Source organism: Salmo salar, chromosome 16 (assembly GCF_965601325.2).
Source record: "Salmo salar chromosome 16, fSalSal1, whole genome shotgun sequence".
NCBI lineage: Eukaryota > Metazoa > Chordata > Actinopteri > Salmoniformes > Salmonidae > Salmo > Salmo salar.
The window spans coordinates 51,752,935-51,774,202 of NC_138306.1; the positions used below are offsets into that span (position 1 = coordinate 51,752,935).

Below are 21,268 nucleotides of genomic sequence, written 5' to 3' on the forward strand. Positions count from 1 at the left end.
TTAGTGGAGTGTTGGAATCAGTGGAGTAGTATAGTAGTGGGGTAGTATTCTAGTGGGGTAATGGAGTAGTGGATTAGTGGGGTTGTATAGTCGTGGAATAGTAAAGTAGTGGAGTAGTATAATAGTGTGTTATTGGAGTAGTATAGTAGAGGATTAGTGGAGTATTGAAGTAGAATAATGGTGGAGTAGTGGAGTAGTAAGGTAGTGGAGTAGAATGGGTTTAGAGTATTGGACTAGTGAGCTAGTATAATGGTGGATTAGTGAGGTAGTATAGTGGTGGAGTAATGTGGTAGTATAGTGATGTGGCAGTGGAGTAGTGCAGTAGTATAGTGATGTAGCAGTGGAGTAGTGCAGTAGTATAGTGATGTAGCAGTGGAGTAGTATAGTGATGTAGTAGTATAATAGTGGTGTAATGGAATAGTATAGCAGTGTAGTGGTGGAGTAGTACACTGCTCAAAAAAATTAAGGAAACACTAAAATAACACATCCTAGATCTGAATGAATGAAATAATCTTATTAAATACTTTTTTCTTTACATAGTTGAATGTGCTGACAACGAAATCACACAAAAATAATCAATGGAAATCCAATTTATCAACCCATGGAGGTCTGGATTTGGAGTCACACTCAAAATTAAAGTGGAAAACCACACTACAGGCTGATCCAACTTTGATGTAATGTCCTTAAAACAAGTCAAAATGAGGCTCGGTAGTGTGTGTGGCCTCCACGTGCCTGTATGACCTCCCTACAACGCCTGGGCATGCTCCTGATGAGGTGGCGGATGGTCTCCAAGTGTGATTGAATTGGAGTTACATTGTGTTGTTTAAGTGTTCCCTTTATTTTTTTGAGCAGTGTATAATAGTGGAATAGTGAGGTAGTATAGTGGGGTAGTGGTGAGGTAGTATAGTAGTGTATTGTTGTAATAGTGGTGTTGTTTAGTAGTGGGCTAGTGGGGTAGGTGTGTGCTACGAAGTGTCTAAGCGTGTCTGTACTAGAGTGCACACATATTTGTGTCTGCAGAAATTCACACACTCACCGTAGTGTTACTGACACTGTAGTGTTGCTGTCAATTCCCATTTGTACTCACTACTCAGTCAATGCCGAAATGAATTGAATATCAATTCATCAATAGGAGAAATAGGTCATTATGTTTTCTGACAGGACCTTTGAACCTGGAATTGAATTATCTGAATTGACTTGAGTCAAAATAGAAAGATATAGTAGGTCTGCTTGTCCAACATTATGCCGTTGAAGGTGTAACCCAGTCACTGAAAATATTGTTTTTAGTAGTCTCAGTTTATACTGACTCTGTCGTTGCCTAACCTTTCGCCCAGGTCTGTTAAAAACAAATGTTCACCCCAGTAAAAGGCTCTCTATAGTGAAGAAAATATTTTGTTCCCTATACAAAACAACGCATACGAGCAGCCTTCATATTTTCTACAATGGGAAAGGGAGAGAGCACTGTACAGTTCCAGCACAGTCTATTATTACTTATTGACATACCTAGATGTACAAACCACAAACCGCAATCTCTCTTCAAAAACACACCTTGTTTAACCTTTTAGAGAAAAATATAGATGAATAAAAGTTTTGTTTGTTTGCCTTCTCCACAGTGCCTGGGCCACCCTCTCTGTCGGTGGCTCAGGATTCAGAGACGTCGGCCGTGGTGTGCTGGGACGCACCTGATGTTATGATCCCTGGCATGGGGCTGCAGGGTTACCGGCTTCAGTTTGGCCGTAAGGACGTGTCCCCCCTGGCTACTCTGGAGTTCACCCCCCAGGAGAGGCAGTACACGGTGGCTAGTGTCCACCGCGGTGCCACCTACCTCTTCAAAGTCCAGGCCAAGAGTCGGGGGGGCTTCGGTGAGGAGGCGACAGCCGAACTGCAGGTGCCCGAACACACACCCCAGGGGTACCCCCAAATCAGAGAAACCTCCAACGTGACCTGCTGCTCGGTGGAATTGTCATGGTCGCCCCCGATGCTGGCAGAGCGCAACGGGGACATCACAGAGTACACGCTAGCATACCAGGAGACGGGCTTGGGGGACGCGCCCCGGGAGCTCAGCCTGCCCGCAAGCCAGTCCACCTACGTGCTCAACAGCCTCAAACCCAACTCGGCGTACGACGTGAAAATACGCGCGCACACGAGTGTAGGTCCAGGGCCCTACAGCCCGCCGATCCAGTATCGGACAGTGGCGTTTGAGACAGGTAGGGCTTGCCTGTTTCTCTCCCGACCCGGGGGAAAAACAAACAAAAATAACAACAAGCGAAAACACAAAAATGAAAACAACTCCCCCTCCAATCACCTTCACTTCTTCTCCACGACAAAAATCCTAGAACCTAAAAATGTTTGCGGGGAACACTCACTTCACTAACCCAAAGGTAAAACCAGTCAGTAAGTTACAGTCAGTCAGTTTGAAAAAGGGGAGGAGCTGCTGCGTTCAAGGTAAGTGCAAGTCGGTCAGACAGCTTGTCAGACTCCTTGCTGCCCTTTGCAGCCAGGCACACTCACACAGCTAATGCAACCTGACACTCACCCACCCCCTAGTTTGCACAACAACAAAAAAGAAGCAGGACCTCTGTGTTTAAGTCACTCAGAGACTTTGTTTTTAGTCCATTTAGGTTAGCAAGATTTTGGTTGTTTATTTTCTTTGTTTTTCAGTTTGTTTTGAGTCCCTCCCCCACTCTGTTCCCTTCCCTTGTCACATGATGGGATGGGCGTGCAGCATGGCATCCCCCTGATGCACTGCTAATGACTGTGGGCATGCTGTGTTTGGGTTTGTCTTTGTGCCCGCCGGGCAGCATGTCGTGGGCAGTGCCAACCCAGGCTCAGAGCGCCAAGGAGAGACCGCCACAACCACGAGGGTCAACGACTCCTGATTTTCACTGGGATGGGGTATTGTCTTGTAGAAAGATGTGGTGGGCAGAGATGGGTTGGCACTGCCCTGATGGCCAGCCAGCGGGCATGTCCGTGCCCCATGGGTCCGTCTGTGCACCATGGGTCTCCCATGCTATGTGTCTAACCAATAGCGTTGCCCCCTTCACAGCCTATCACAGCACAGCTCACGGCCCGCTCAATGCTCCAATCCAGAGGAAGGAAAACAACAAAAACGACCTACTCTTTTATTTCTAATCTCTCTCTCCCTTCTCACTTCCCCAGCTCTCCAAACTAAACACATCCTCTCTGGTTTTGTTTTGTTCCTTTTTCTTCTTCTTTCTGTTCTCTCTCACAACAGACGTCCCAAAGAACTTCACGGTGAAGTGGGTAACCAAGACAACGGTGTTGCTAACATGGAAGTTTGTTGAGAGGCGGTTCCCATTTCGGTGCACGGTAAGAGACAGACAGACAGACAGACAGACAGACAGACAGACAGACAGACAGACAGACAGACAGACAGACAGACAGACAGACAGACAGACAGACAGACAGACAGACAGACAGACAGACAGACAGACAGACAGACAGACAGACAGACAGACAGACAGACAGACAGACAGACATGTAGAGGGTTCCTGCTCTATGAATACATTTTTTTATTATTATGCTACTGAATGCAATTGTGAGTTGATTAAAAGTTCAAACGATGCAGTCTCGCAGATAACAAATTCAAGAGTTTATTCATCCTTTTCAGAGTCCAAAAACATGTATGCAATGTTGGACCGTTGGCTTTTATACTTTTCAAATTCTCAGTGCGGCTCAAGCAAGTTCTCCAACCGTCACCCCATTCAAATGAATACAAGATGTGAATGCGAAGCCGCTGCTATTTGGGAATTGTGGGCTGTACGCCCCCCACAGATGGTGATCTCAGAGCCGTGTAGCTATGTCACAATGGGGTGCCGGACTATCGCCTCTCTGCGTCTGTGGACACAGAATTATGCTTTGAAGGGAAAAGTCTACAGAAACCCAGACATACATGTCATCTTTGAACACACTATTTCCAAAGAATATCTCCTACAGACTCATTTTACATTTTACATGCTTTAAACCAGCAATTCTACCCAGCGCTGAGACAGACAGACAGAGACTACTATACTACTCCACTACTATAGAGACAGACAGAGACTACTATACTACTCCACTACTATAGAGACAGACTACTATACTACTCCACTACTATAGAGACAGACTACTATACTACTCCACTACTATAGAGACAGACAGAGACTACTATACTACTCCACTACTATAGAGACAGACTACTATACTACTCCACTACTATAGAGACAGACTACTATACTACTCCACTACTATATAGACAGACAGAGACTACTATACTACTCCACTACTATAGAGACAGACAGAGACTAGTATACTACTCCACTACTATAGAGACAGACAGAGACTACTATACTACTCCACTACTATAGAGACAGACAGAGACTACTATACTACTCCACTACTATAGAGACAGACAGAGACTACTATACTACTCCACTACTATAGAAACAGACAGAGACTAGTATACTAATCCACTACTATAGAGACAGACTACTATACTACTCCACTACTATAGAGACAGACTACTATACTACTCCACTACTATATAGACAGACAGAGACTACTATACTACTCCACTACTATAGAGACAGACAGAGACTAGTATACTACTCCACTACTATATAGACAGACAGAGACTACTATACTACTCCACTACTATAGAGACAGACAGAGACTAGTATACTACTCCACTACTATATAGACAGACAGAGACTACTATACTACTCCACTACTATATAGACAGACAGAGACTACTATACTACTCCACTACTATAGAGACAGACTACTATACTACTCCACTACTATAGAGACAGACTACTATACTACTCCACTACTATAGAGACAGACAGAGACTACTATACTACTCCACTACTATAGAGACAGACAGAGACTACTATACTACTCCACTACTATATAGACAGACTACTATACTACTCCACTACTATAGAGACAGACTAGTATACTACTCCACTACTATAGAGACAGACTACTATACTACTCCACTACTATAGAGACAGACTAGTATACTACTCCACTACTATAGAGACAGACAGAGACTACTATACTACTCCACTACTATAGAGACAGACAGAGACTAGTATACTACTCCACTACTATAGAGACAGACAGAGACTACTATACTACTCCACTACTATAGAGACAGACAGAGACTACTATACTACTCCACTACTATATAGACAGACAGAGACTACTATACTACTCCACTACTATATAGACAGACAGAGACTACTATACTACTCCACTACTATAGAGACAGATGGATAACTTTCCTATTTTGGTATTTTTTGTGTGTCTCCATTTGTTTGTGAATCTTTCCATCCATCCCCCGGTCCAGATCGAGTACAACCGTCAGAAGATGGACGTCGACGCCCGGCTGACCAAGGCGCTAGTCACCAGCCTGCGGCCCAACACCACCTATGAGTTCCGGGTCACGTGTCAGGAGAACACAGAGGGTGGACCTCGCCACCGTGTGGTCGCTAGGACCACACCGCCCATCCTGGTCAAGAAGCCCAAGCTGGATCTCTACTCGGAGCCAGACAACATTCTGACCATGGGTTTCGCCCCGGTGGAGACCAAGGACATCAAGTGAGAGAAATGGAAACATGGGTTTCTGCCAGTTTATCTGAAGTTTATTTCCTTCTGTTCTCTCTCTCTCTCTCTCTCTCTCTCTCTCTCTCTCTCTCTCTCTCTCTCGTCTCTCTCTCTCTCTCTCTCTCTCTCTCTCTCTCTCTTTCTCTCTCTCCCTCTTACTGTAGCTGTCTCTCTCTCTCTCTTACTGTAGCTGTCTCTCTCTCTCTCTCTTACTGTAGCTGTCTCTCTCTCTCCCTCTTACTGTAGCTGTCTCACTCTCTCTCTCTCTTACAGTATCTGTCTCTCTCTCTCTGTCTCTCTCTCTGTCTCTCTCTCTGTCTCTTACTGTAGCTGTCTCTCTCTCTCTCTTACTGTAGCTGTCTCTCTCTCTCTCTTACAGTATCTGTCTCTCTTTCTCTCTCTCTGTCTCTCTCTCTCTGTCTCTCTCTCTCTCTCTTACTGTAGCTGTCTCTCTCGCTCCCTCTTACTGTAGCTGTCTCACTCTCTCTCTCTCTTACAGTATCTGTCTCTCGCTCTCTCTTTCTCTCTCTCTGTCTCTCTCTCTCTGTCTCTCTCTCTGTCTCTTACTGTAGCTGTCTCTCTCCCTCTTACTGTAGCTGTCTCTCTCTCTCTCACTGTAGCTGTCTCTCTCTTGTGAGGGAAAAATTCTGTATTCACCATATTTGTTGACTATGTAACAATTATTTACTTAATGAACAGTAAGATATTTCTGTCCTGCTAATGCTGTGTTTGATGGTCTCCACTCTAGCACCCTGCAGCTAGTCTGGGTGTTGAGGACATGGGTTTTACTAGAGATAGCTTGAAGCTGACAATTGACTTGTGTTGGTGATAAAAACCTAAAAGCCAGCATTCTATAGACCAGATGTGGTGTGTGTGACTCCAGATAGAGAGAGCCTGGAAGAGTTAAGAACAATGCCTCACTGTCTCATCTTCCTGGCATCTGGGAAACGAAGTAAAATACCATCCCGTGTAGATAAGCAATCTTGGTATCAGCTATATAAAAATTGTGCATCGTTTGTAAAGGCTAGACTCTCAGCCTAACAGTCAGTCAAGACTGGTGGGCTGACGGTCTCATTATTGCAATAATTAATCGATGTTAAATAAAGATGATTGTTTGAAGAAATTACCAAGACCATGTCTCTCTCAGTACTGAATTTCCACAACTCTCTCTCTCTCTCTCTCTCTCTCTCTCTCTCTCTCTCTCTCTCTCTCTCTCTCTCTCTCCCTCTCTCTCTCTCTCTCTCTCTCTCTCTCTTACTGCAGCTCTCTCTCTCTCTCTCTCTCTCACTGTAGTTGTCTCTCTGTCTCTCTCTTAAACTCCCACATTCTTCCACATAGCACACATTACGCCTTACTTTCTTGACCTCTCTCTTGCCAACCTTCTGTCCTTCTCTCTATTTTCTGCTCTCACTCTGGTGTTTCATTATTCATGTTCTCTCTCACAGTCTTTTTACTGCCACTTACCATATCACTCACTCACTCACTCACTCACTCACTCACTCACTCACTCACTCACTCACTCACTCACTCACTCACTCACTCACTCACTCACTCACTCACTCACACACACACACACACACACACACACACACACACACACACACACACACACACACACACGTTCAGGCTAAACCCAAGCTAGCCCATTAGTCCCTGTACTGTAAGTTAATGTTATGGTTCTCTGAGGATGTTGATGGTAGTGATGTCTGTGTGTGTTGCAGGGACTTCTATGTGGTGGCTGTACCACTAAAGAAGGGTTTGGGGACTGCACGACATCTCAAGAACCCAGACGAAATGGACTTGGAAGAGGTAAGAACCAAGAAATGACTCCCATTTAATTGTGGCCTGCGATAGATTATCATCCAGTACAGGGGCTGTACTTGTACATCAAGCTGCCTCGTGCTACAATGCATCTGAACACAAAGTTATTAGCATTAAGTGAATTGTTAGCTACAGATACAAAGACCGCAAAACAACACATTGCTCGCCCACAGGTATGTCTGTCCAAGTGTTCCTTATGCCACGGAGATGTTCATAGCAACGTCGGAAGGGATCCCGTAGTTTTCCTTAAGCGTGTTCCCTCCATCCCTCCCTTCCTTCCTGCCTCGGTTGCTAGGTGTGACCTTGAGCTGTGATCAGAGGCGAGCTATTATATTTGAGATTACCCATATTCCACCTCTTCAGCAAAGTTCTTCATATTCTGTTGTAAATGAATGGAGAAACCTGGTCTGCCAGGGTCTGGTGCCAACACGCAGCCTATTGACGAAGTGTATGGAGGGAATCGACCTGCAAAACCCCATCGAGGAAGTTTTCGGCTGACATTTAGATTTTTACATAAACTATCTCCATAGATTCGTTGGGTGGTTGAACGTTCTTCGTCTTCACACACTGACTGATCAGATTGATGGATGGCCCGATAGGAATGATAAATTGATGGGTAGACAGATAGGTGGAAGGATAGATACAGACAGGCGGATGGGCGGGACATCAACATTGTTAGAGAACATGCCTCAAGATTCTCTGTCAACTTGGTCAAATAGAGATGAACACATATCTAGAGAGATGGATAGACAGACACTCAGACAGAAAGACAGACACTCAGACAGAAAGACAGACACTCAGACGGATAGACAGACACTCAGACAGATAGACCGACAGACACTCAGACAGACAGATAGACACTCAGACAAACAAACAGACATTCAGACAGACATTCAGACAGACATTCCGACAGACAGACATTTAGACAGACACTCAGACAGACAGACATTCAGACTGACAGACATTCAGACTGACAGACATTCAGACTGACAGACATTTAGACAGACACTCAGACAGACAGACATTTAGACAGACACTCAGACAGACAGACATTCAGACTGACAGACATTCAGACTGACAGACATTTAGACAGACAGACATTTAGACAGACACTCAGACAGACAGACATTTAGACATTCAGACTGACAGACATTTAGACAGACACTCTGACAGACATTTAGACTGACAGACAGACATTTAGACATTCAGACAGACAGACAGACAGACAGACAGACAGACAGACTGACAGACACTCAGACTGACAGATAGACAGACAGACAGACAGACAGACAGACATTTAGACATTCAGACTGACAGACAATCAGACAGACACTCAGACAGACACTCAGACAGACATTTAGACATTCAGACTGACAGACACTCAGACAGACACTCAGACAGACAGACACTCAGACTGACAGACACTCAGACAGACACTCAGACAGACACTCAGACAGACAGACACTCAGACTGACAGACACTCAGACAGACAGACATTCAGACAGACATTTAGACACTCAGACTGACAGACACTCAGACAGACACTCAGACAGACATTCAGACAGACATTCAGACTGACAGACACTCAGACAGACAGACACTCAGACTGACAGACACTCAGACAGACACTCAGACAGACAGACACTCAGACTGACAGACACTCAGACAGACACTCAGACAGACAGACACTCAGACTGACAGACACTCAGACAGCAGACACTCAGACTGACAGACATTCAGACTGACAGACATTTAGACAGACAGACATTTAGACAGACACTCAGACAGACAGACATTTAGACATTCAGACTGACAGACATTTAGACAGACACTCTGACAGACATTTAGACTGACAGACAGACATTTAGACATTCAGACAGACAGACAGACAGACAGACAGACAGACAGACAGACAGACAGACAGACAGACAGACAGACAGACAGACTGACAGACACTCAGACTGACAGATAGACAGACAGACAGACAGACATTTAGACATTCAGACTGACAGACAATCAGACAGACACTCAGACAGACACTCAGACAGACATTTAGACATTCAGACTGACAGACACTCAGACAGACACTCAGACAGACAGACACTCAGACAGACAGACACTCAGACTGACAGACACTCAGACAGACACTCAGACAGACACTCAGACAGACAGACACTCAGACTGACAGACACTCAGACAGACAGACATTCAGACAGACATTTAGACACTCAGACTGACAGACACTCAGACAGACACTCAGACAGACATTCAGACAGACATTCAGACTGACAGACACTCAGACAGACAGACACTCAGACTGACAGACACTCAGACAGACACTCAGACAGACAGACACTCAGACTGACAGACACTCAGACAGCAGACACTCAGACAGACATTTAGACATTCAGACTGACAGACACTCAGACAGACACTCAGACAGACATTCAGACAGACATTTAGACACTCAGACTGACAGACACTCAGACAGACATTCAGACAGACATTCAGACTGACAGACACTCAGACTGACAGACACTCAGACAGACAGACACTCAGACAGACATTTAGGCAGACAGACATTTAGACATTCAGACAGACATTTAGACATTCAGACTGACAGACATTTAGACACTCAGACTGACAGACACTCAGACTGACAGACACTCAGACAGACAGACACTCAGACAGACATTTAGGCAGACAGACATTTAGACATTCAGACTGACAGACAGACATTTAGACAGACATACATTCAGACAGTCAGACCAACAAACCAAGATAAAGCTATGCTAAGAACTCAGATCCTCTCACACCTCTAACCCTCTCTCTCTCCATTCATCCCTCCTTCACCTCACCCATCTCTTTCTCCATCCATCCCTCCTTCACCTCACCTCTCTCTCTCTCTCCATCCCTCCTTCACCTCACCCTCTCTCTCCATCCCTCCTTCACCTCACCGTCTCTCTCCATCCCTCCTTCACCTCAACCTCTCTCTCCATCCCTCCTTCACCTCACCCCTCTCTCTCCATCCCTCCTTCACCTCACCCCTCTCTCTCTCCATCCCTCCTTCACCTCACCCCTCTCTCTCTCCATCCCTCCTTCACCTCACCCCTCTCTCTCCATCCCTCCTTCACCTCACCCCTCTCTCTCTCCATCCCTCCTTCACCTCACCCCTCTCTCTCTCCATCCCTCCTTCACCTCACCCCTCTGTCTCTCCATCCCTACTTCACCTCTCCCCCCTCTCTCTCTCTACGTCCCTCCTTCACCTCACCCCTCTCTCCCTGTCTCCTTCAGCTGCTGAGGGACATCACCCCGAAGCGTCGCACCAGGCGTCAGCTGAGCCAGGCGGATGGCAAGAAGCCATACATCACAGCCTGCTTCAAGCAGCTCCCCACCTCGTTCACCCTGGGCACAGAGCACCGCCACAGCAGCTGTGAGAGCAAACCTCTGGAGCCCGGGCAGGAATACGTCTTCTTCCTACTGGCTGAGCTCAACACCACCGCCGGGGTGAGTACCGGTGACGTGCACATGCACATTCAGACACAACCTTAGCACATTCAGACACACTCTGAGCACATTCAGACACACCCTAAGCACATTCAGACACACCCTGACCACATTCAGACACACCCTGAGCACATTCAGACACACCCTGAGCACATTCAGACACACTCTGAGCACATGCAGACACACCCTGAGCACTGAGCACATTCAGACACACTCTGAGTACATTCAGACACACCCTGAGCACATTCAGACACACCCTGAGCACTGAGCACATTCAGACACACTCTGAGCACATTCAGACACACTCTGAGCACATTCAGACACACTCTGAGCACATTCAGACACACCCTGAGCACATTCAGACACACCCTGAGCACATTCAGACACACCCTGAGCACATTCAGACACACTCTGAGCACATTCAGACACACCCTGAGCACATTCAGACACACCCTGAGCCCTGAGCACATTCAGACACACTCTGAGCACATTCAGACACACTCTGAGCACATTCAGACACACTCTGAGCACATTCAGACACACCCTGAGCACATTCAGACACACCCTGAGCACTGAGCACATTCAGACACACCCTGAGCACATTCAGACACTCTCTGAGCACATTCAGACACACCCTGATTCCTGAGCACATTCAGACACACCCTGAGCACTGAGCACATTCAGACACACCCTGAGCACATTCAGACACACCCTGAGCACATTCAGACACACTCTGAGCACATTCAGACACAACCTGAGCACATTCAGACACAACCTGAGCACATTCAGACACACCCTGAGCCCTGAGCACATTCAGACACACTCTGACCACATTCAGACACACTCTGACCACATTCAGACACACACCCAATCCATATACTTTACAGTAAGGCGATAACTCTGGTCATCATACCAGATGTGTGAGTGAATTCATGAAAGGTATGTTCATATGTTATGCATAGGTATACTACTTCTAAATTGAATTGCATTGAGCTCTTATCTACATTTGATATCTCTCTATTTGTTTGCAGCTACATTACATGCATAAGTACCACTCAGTTCTATTGTGTTTTTATTTCATTTATTTTATTTCAACTTTAATTAACCAGGTAGGCCAATTGAGAACAAGTTCTCATTTACAACTGCGACCTGGCCAAGATAAAGCAAAGCAGTGTGACACATACAACAACACAGAGTTACACATGGGATAAACAAACGTACAGTCAATAACACAATAGAAAAATCTGTATACAGTGTGTGCAAATGGCGTAGTGGAAAAGTAATTACAATTTAGCAATTAACAATGGAGTGATATATGTGCAGATGAGGATGTGCAAGTAGAAATACTGGTGTGCAAAAGAGCAGAAAAACAAAAACAAATATGGGATGAGGTAGGTAGTTGGTTGGATGGGCTATTTACAGATGGGCTGTGTGTGTACAGCTGTAGCGATCGGTAAGCTGCTCTGACAGCTGACGCTTAAAGTTAGTGAGGGAGATATAAGTCTCCGACTTCAGTGATTTTTGCAATTCTTTCCAGACATTGGCAGCAGAGAACTGGAAGGAAAGGCGGCCAAAGGGGGTGTTGGCTGTGGGGATGACCAGTGAGATATACAGTCGTGGCCAAAAGTTTTGAGAATGACACATTAATTTTCACAAAGTTTGCTGCTTCAGTGTCTTTAGATATTTTTGTCAGATGTTACTATGGAATACTGAAGTATAATTACAAGCATTTCATACTTGTCAAAGGCTTTTATTGAGAATTACATGAAGTTGATGCAAAGAGTCAAATTGCAGTGTTGCCATTCTTTTTCAAGACCTCTGCAATCCACCCTGGCATGCTGTCAATTAACTTCTGGGCCACATCCTGACTGATGGCAGCCCATTCTTGCATAATCAATGCTTGGAGTTTGTCAGATTTTGTGGGTTTTTGTTTGTCCACCCGCCTCTTGAGGATTGACCACAAGTTCTCAATGGGATTAAGGTATGGGGAGTTTTCTGGCCATGGACCCAAAATATTGATGTTTTGTTCCCCGGGCCACTTAGTTATCACTTTTGTCTTATGGCAAGGTGCTCCATCATGCTGGAAAAGGCATTGTTCGTCACCAAACTGTTCCTGGATGGTTGGGAGAAGTTGCTCTCGGAGGATGTGTTGGTACCATTCTTTATTCATGGCTGTGTTCTTAGGCAAAATTGTGAGTGAGCCCAGTCCCTTGGCTGAGAAGCAACCCCACACACGAATGGTCTCAGGATGCTTTACTGTCGGCATGACACAGGACTGATGGTAGCGCTCACCTTGTGTAGCTTTTTCCCGAATGCCCCAAACAATCAGAAAGGGGATTAATCTGAGAAAATGACTTTACCCCAGTCCTCAGCAGTCCAATCCCTGTACCTTTTGCAGAATATCAGTCTGTCCCTGATGTTTTTCCTGGAGAGAAGTGGCTTCTTTGCTGCCCTTCTTGACACCAGGCCATCCTCCAAAAGTCTTCGCCTCACTGTGCGTGCAGATGCACTCACACCTGCCTGCTGCCATTCCTGAGCAAGCTCTGTACTGGTGGTGCCCCGATCCCACAGCTGAATCAACTTTAGGAGACGGTCCTGGCGCTTGCTGGACTTTCTTGGGCACCCTGAAGCCTTCTTCACAACAATTGAACCGCTCTCTTTGAAGTTCTTGATGATCCGATAAATGGTTGATTTAGGTGCAATCTTAATGACAGCAATATCCTTGCCTGTGAAGCCCTTTTTGTGCAAAGCAATAATGACAGCACATGTTTCCTTGTAGGTAACCATGGTTGACAGAGGAAGAACAATGATTCCAAGCACCAGCCTCCTTTTGAAGCTTCCAGTCTGTTATTCGAACTCAATCAGCATGGCAGAGTGATCTCCAGCCTTGTCCTCATCAACACTCACACCTGTGTTAACGAGAGAATCACTGACATGATGTCAGCTGGTCCTTTTGTGGCAGGGCTGAAATGCAGTGCAAATGTTTTTTGGGGGATTCAGATCATTTGCATGGGAAAGAGGGACTTTGCAATTAATTGCAATTCATCTGATCACTCTTCATAACATTCTGGAATATATGCAAATTGCCATCATACAAACTGAGGCAGCAGACTTTGTGAAAATTAATATTTGTGTCATTCTCCAAACTTTTGGCCACGACTGTACATGCTGGAGCGCGTGCTATGGGTCGGTGTTGCTATGGTGACCAGTGAGCTAAGATAAGGCGGAGCTTTACCTAGCAAAGACTTAGAGATGACCTGGAGCCAGTGGGTTTGGCAACGAATATGTAGCAAGGACCAGCCAACGAGAGCATTCAGGTCGCAGTGGTGGGTAGTATATGGGGCTTTGGTGACAAAACGGATGTCACTGTGACAGACTGCATCCAATTTGCTGAATAGAGTATTGGAAGCTATTTTGTAAATGACATCGCCGAAGTCAAGGGTCGGTAGGATAGTCAGTTTTACGAGGGTATGTTTGGCAGCATGAAGGAGGCTTTGTTACGAAATAGGAAGCCGATTCTAGATTTAATTTTGGATTGGAGATGCTTAATTTGAGTCTGGAAGGAGAGTTTACAGTCTAGCCAGACACCTGGGTATTTATAGTTGTCCACATATTCTAAGTCAGAACCGTCCGGAGTAGTGATGCTAGTCGGGCGGGCAGGTACGGGCAGCGATCGGTTGAATAGCACGCATTTAGTTTTACTAGCATTTAATTAGGGATCGGCATCCCGTCAACGGGACAGTTGTAAATCATTCAGTGCCTTGTGTCACCATTGCAGATTTTAGAGAAACAACAAATGTCGGTACATATAAGTGTCTTATATCGGCTGAAAACTTAAATTCTTGTTAATATAACTGCACTGTCCAATTTACAGTAGCTTTTACTGCGAAAAATGCCATGCTATTGTTTGAAGAGAGCTCTTAACAACAAAACACTATTTTCATCGCGATGGGTTTGATAAATTCACCTCTGAAGGTGAAATGTGTACTTATATTCTGAAATCTTGCTCTGATTTATCATCCAAAGACACCCAGAGATAACATGAAGTGTCGTTTTGTTAGATAAAATCCTTTTTCATATCCTAAAAAGGTCCATATAGCATGCACGATCGATTTTGTATTTCCACGCGTTCAATTTGCAAAGAAAGGAATCTGTGAAAATCTAACCCTAAACGTTGTTTCAACCAGTCAAATCACGTTGGTATGTATTCCTCAGAGATCCTAGAACGTAACCAGACTTCACTATATCATTAGGGGTGTAGTATATCCTATAGGACACCATATTTGGTCAGAGAGCGACGCCTTCATGGCACGCCGATGACGCGGGCGGTCTTCACTTGAATGACTCTAACTTTGTCAAATAAGCACCAATCGGGGTCGAACAAAGCTAGCTAGATAGCCAATGAGCTGGGCTTTACGGGAGTACCCGGAACCTTGTATATGTCATAAAATGTAGCTACTAACCTTGTACGACAGCATGCCTTTTCCTTTTGGACAAAACTTATAAGAATATTCAGTTATGAAGTTATAAAAACTGGTTGATTTGCAAATGTTGAACTTATAATATGGCTACTAATACTGGAAAAGCTAAATCAAAATCCAAGTATACAGATTTGACGATATTCTTGCAGAAAAATGTAAAATGAATGCAAATGTCTCTTTCACGATTTGCCCAAATGTACCTTGGTGACTTCACACTAAATGTCATGTAGTTTGTTCATACTTCAACTTATCCTTCTGAAACTTTGCACATACACTGCTGCCATCTTGTGGACACCATCGGAATTATGGATGGCTGAAACAGGGACCTTTCTTTTGCATTTCAAAGATGGTGGTAGAAAAAAAACTTTTTGTTTTTTCTTTGTATTTTCTTCTACCAGAACTATTGTATTATATTCTCCTACATTCAATTCACATTTCCACAAACTGCAAAGTGTTTCCTTTCAAATGGTACCAAGAATATGCATATCCTTGCTTCAGGGCCTGAGCTACAGGCAGTTAGATTTGGGAATGTCATTTAGGCAAAAATTTAGAAAAAAGGGCTATCCCTAAGAAGTTTTAAGAGCAGTTGGAGGCCACGGAAATAATGTTGTATGGCATTGAAGCTCATTTGGAGGTTTGTTAACACAGTGTCCAAAGAAGGGCCAGATGTATACAGAATGGTGTCGTCTACGTAGAGGTGACCCCTATATCAATCTCTCTCTCTCTCTGTGTAGAAAATGTTTGCGGCCAGCCCATACACGGACTTAGTGGTGACCCCAGAGCTAGAGGCTGATCCTCTGCCCATGGAGACAGGTGGGGACGGCCTCATCTGGGTGGTGGGGCCCGTCCTGGCCGTAGTCTTCATCATCTGCATCGTCATCGCCATCCTCCTCTACAAGAAGTGAGTTACGTCGTAGGGGATTCTGGGGGATGTAGGCTGAAGGGGATTGTGTAGTCTGTTCTGTATGTTGGAGGAGGAGGAGGAAGAAGAGGAGGGACTGGGGGGATCGGAGACTTGGAGGAGTTAGTGAAAACCAGGGAAATATCAACGATGATATTTTTTACTTGAATGAGAGATATCTAAAACCTTATTTTAACTTAAAAAATACGTTAAATCTGAAGTATTTAAATTTAAAGTGTTTTGGGTCTGGAGCAAACAAACAGTTAAAGTGTATCTGCTTCTGTTTTAACAGTGTTGTAGGCAACAGACTGTCTATCTAAGAGAGCCCCAGTAGTATACAATAACTATGTGCTGGGTGACTGAAGTCAGTTCACCTTGACATTTCCCTCCCCTTCCCTCCAAGCTCACCAAGACTCACACACAGTCATACTCACAGAAACACTCATACACACACGGACCGACCAGCTCCTCCAAATGCTGATGAACTCTATCTATCTAGCGCTGCAAGGCGGCAGCCCCTGTGAATTTTTAAATGCTTTGATTTCTCTCTCCCCCCCTCTCTCTCTCTACGGCTTTCCCTCTCTCTCTCTCCTTGTGTTGTGTTTTCCCCTCTTTATATATCGATTTGAAACTCCATTTCTTTCTCTGGGAAGCAGCAAACCTGACAGGTAAGGCTTAGCTGTACTTTATTGGTGTGTGTGATTTTTAGACGAGAAAATAACCTCTCTCAGCATAAAATGTATTTGTAATCAGTCGGGGGTGAAACAATGGGAGGGGAAAAGACGGTTCGCTAGATACTGTATGCCTCTCGACGGTTTCGTTTATTTTTTACTTTTGCCGCCGAAGTTGTAGCAGCTGTACTGAGCGCTTCTTGTTTGTGCGTGGACTATGAAGGGTGGCTGTTTTTGTGTTGTTGGTAGCAGTACTGAGCACTTCTTGTTTGTGTGTGGACTGTGAAGGGTGGCTGTTTTTGTGTTGACGTTGCACGTCTTTGTTTTCCTCCCCCCTCCAAAGCCGCAAACGAAAGGAGTCAGAGCCCAGAACAAAATGTCTGCTGAACAACGCAGAGATCACCCCCCACCACCCCACAGACCCAGTGGAGATGAGACGCATTAACTTCCAGACCACAGGTACGGCCTGGAGACGTTTAACAGCATTGTGGGGACCTATGATGGAACCCACCCACATACACACACAGACACGTTTAACAGCATTGTGGGGACCTATGATGGAACCCAACCACATACACACACAGACACGTTTAACAGCATTGTGGGGACCTATGACGGAACACACCCACATACACACACAGACACGTTTAACAGCATTGTGGGGACCTATGACGGAACACACCCACATACACACACAGACACGTTTAACAGCATTGTGGGGACCTATGACGGAACACACCCACATACACACACAGACACGTTTAACAGCATTGTGGGGACCTATGACGGAACCCACCCACATACACACACAGACACGTTTAACAGCATTGTGGGGACCTATGACGGAACCCACCCACATACACACACAGACACGTTTAACAGCATTGTGGGGACCTATGATGGAACCCACCCTCATACACACACAGACACGTTTAACAGCATTGTGGGGACCTATGATGGAACCCACCCACATACACACACAGACACGTTTAACAGCATTGTGGGGACCTATGATGGAACCCACCCTCATACACACACAGACACGTTTAACAGCATTGTGGGGACCTATGATGGAACCCACCCACATACACACACAGACACGTTTAACAGCATTGTGGGGACCTATGATGGAACCCACCCACATACACACACAGACACGTTTAACAGCATTGTGGGGACCTATGATGGAACCCACCCACATACACACACAGACACGTTTAACACCATTGTGGGGACCTATGATGGAACACACCCACATACACACACAGACACGTTTAACAGCATTGTGGGGACCTATGATGGAACACACCCACATACACACACAGACACGTTTAACAGCATTGTGGGGACCTATGATGGAACCCACCCACATACACACACAGACACGTTTAACAGCATTGTGGGGACCTATGATGGAACACACCCACATACACACACAGACACGTTTAACAGCATTGTGGGGACCTATGATGGAACACACCCACATACACACAGAGACACGTTTAACAGCATTGTGGGGACCTATGATGGAACCCACCCACATACACACACAGACACGTTTAACAGCATTGATGGGACCTATGATGGAACCCACCCACATACACACACAGACACGTTTAACCGCATTGTGGGGACCTATGATGGAACCCACCCACATACACACACAGACACGTTTAACAGCATTGTGGGGACCTATGATGGAACCCACCCACATACACACACAGACACGTTTAACAGCATTGTGGGGACCTATGATGGAACACACCCACATACACACACAGACACGTTTAACAGCATTGTGGGGACCTATGACGGAACACACCCACATACACACACAGACACGTTTAACAGCATTGTGGGGACCTATGACGGAACCCACCCACATACACACACAGACACGTTTAACAGCATTGTGGGGACCTATGACGGAACACACCCTCATACACACACAGACACGTTTAACAGCATTGTGGGGACCTATGATGGAACACACCCACATACACACACAGACACGTTTAACAGCATTGTGGGGACCTATGACGGAACCCACCCTCATACACACACAGACACGTTTAACAGCATTGTGGGGACCTATGATGGAACACACCCACATACACACACAGACACGTTTAACAGCATTGTGGGGACCTATGACGGAACACACCCACATACACACACAGACACGTTTAACAGATTTTAGGCTTAATGTGGTGTTTTTGACATATCCGGTTTCATGACACCAGATATGAAAATCAAGTTCAGAGTGCTGTTACTTCATTTGTGTTTCTCCATTTCCAAAAACATACCAGCCCTTCACAATAACCATAAGACCCTATTTCTCTGGAAAATGTACAGACGTGGTTTCTGTATTAGAACATCTTTCTCAAAACCCGGTCCTGTACGTTTAGTCCACCATCCTTCTCCTGACATCACTGTCCTCAAATATTACGTTGTTCATCATCTCCCGAGTGGCACAGCGGTTTAAGACACTGCATCTCAGTGCAAGAGGCATCACTACAAACACTTCTCGGTCTAAAGCCTTGGCTGACATTTCCCTGTCATCTCTCAGTCATCTCTCAGTCATTTCTCAGTCATCTCTATCTATGCCCAGTGTCTTTGTCACACACTCCCCCCATCCTTCTCTCTTCTCCTTACTCCCGTATAATGTTTTCCTCTCTCCCTCCCTCTCTCCTTGTCTATCAGTCGTCAATCTTCCGTCGCCAATCTCCGGTCCATCAAAAGGCTCACATTTCAAAGGACCTAATCTCCGGCGCTGCCTGGTGATCCCGTAGTTTGGTGCAGGCAGACTATACTTTGAACCCCCACCGACTTTTTGCATTGGAAGACAGAGCAAAATCTCACTGGGCTTCCAACACACCCAAACCCCCACTTGGCACAGACGTCAGTTCAATGTCTAGTTTTGATATACATTTGATTGAGTTGTCAACTAACGTAAATTTGACATGAAATCAACAGAAAAATGTCACCATGTCATTGGATTTAGGTTAACAGTGAAAAAAGACGAAATACCTTTACGTTGATGACTTTTTGCAAATCCAGTCAGTTTTTCATAGATTTTTATTTGGGTTGAATTTATGTGGAAACAATGTTGATTCAACCAGTTTTTGCCCAGTGGACAGACACACACAACTTCCACTATCTGAACCCTTCTCCTTTATCACACGCTCTATTGTAGGGCTCATTCTCCCAGCACGGACCCGGTAATGGCAGGGAAAATTAGCATGATGGCCTTTTCATGTTATTTGTCTCTTTTCCTTCCAGTACATTCTGTCGTCCTCCGCCTCTCTCCTCCCAGACTCCTCCACTGCTCCATTGATAAGAAAGAGAAACCTTGTTACAGCGTCTCTCTCTCTCTATGCCACACACATTCTACATGTTATTGTGTCCTCTTATCCTTTCATCCATCATTTCATTGAATTAAATGTCATTATCTCTTCACTCTGAGAAGTTCATTTTAACTGACATTTTAGCAGGGCGGCAAACATTTGCAAACATCCCCATTAGCTAATAGTGGCCATTGGTCAAATGATCATACTCCAGTACACTTGAGGGGCCCTCCAGTACAACCCAATGGAGCATAATGTCCTCAAGCCCATGCCTGCACATTGACCCCAGCCTTGGGTTAGCATGAAATCTGTTTTAGATTATAATTCAGATGCTAAACTAGGCTAAACTTGTATGTATGTGTGTGTGTGTGTGTGTGTGTGTGTGTGTGTGTGTGTGTGTGTGTGTGTGTGTGTGTGTGTGTGTGTGTGTGTGTGTGTGTGTGTGTGTGTGTGTGTGTGTGTGTGTGTGTGTGTGTGTGTGTGTGTGTGTGTGTGGCTCTGGTCACGTGATGACTGAGCTGGCGCTCTCTCATCATTATCTTAAGGTTTGTGCTCCAGGTCCGTCTCCAGACTTGCCTGGCTAGTGAAGCACAACTTAGTGGATATCTGTCGTCTTCCCCCTCCAAACCCTCCCTTGTGTTTAACTACCTTTTCTTCCCACAAGTCCACAAAAGCAGACTCACACACACACGTCTTCACCCCTTCACCCCTCGTCTGCTTCATCCCCCTCTCTCTGAACTCTGCTGGCTCCCTGACCCCCTCTTCAACCCTCTCTCTCTGAACTCGTCTGTTGGTTCCCTAACCCCCTCTTCATCCCTCTCTCATCCCCCTCCCAGACACTCTTCTTGTCTCTTCATTTTCAATTATTGAGTCAGATTCTCACATCAGAGAAGCCTGACCAGACGATTTACGGGATGTGTTGTGTTATGT

At 45.3% G+C, this 21,268-nt stretch overlaps 1 protein-coding gene across 7 annotated transcripts in view; it reads left to right on the plus strand.

Moving 5' to 3' along the window:
* Positions 1 to 21,268, plus strand: part of ptprsa (protein tyrosine phosphatase receptor type Sa) — a 422,798-nt gene that overhangs the window by 314,246 nt on the left and 87,284 nt on the right. For 5 of the 7 annotated variants that reach the window (XM_082962769.1, XM_082962771.1, XM_082962772.1 and 2 more), the window contains 7 exons: positions 1,614 to 2,207; positions 3,236 to 3,330; positions 5,354 to 5,604; positions 7,332 to 7,419; positions 10,726 to 10,938; positions 16,154 to 16,320; positions 17,335 to 17,450. In XM_082962769.1, the coding sequence (XP_082818895.1) occupies positions 1,614 to 2,207; positions 3,236 to 3,330; positions 5,354 to 5,604; positions 7,332 to 7,419; positions 10,726 to 10,938; positions 16,154 to 16,320; positions 17,335 to 17,450 (1,524 nt within the window). The remainder of the gene's footprint in view (positions 1 to 1,613; positions 2,208 to 3,235; positions 3,331 to 5,353; positions 5,605 to 7,331; positions 7,420 to 10,725; positions 10,939 to 16,153; positions 16,321 to 17,334; positions 17,451 to 21,268) is intronic. The other 2 variants (XM_082962773.1, XM_082962774.1) reach the window with 1 other exon arrangement.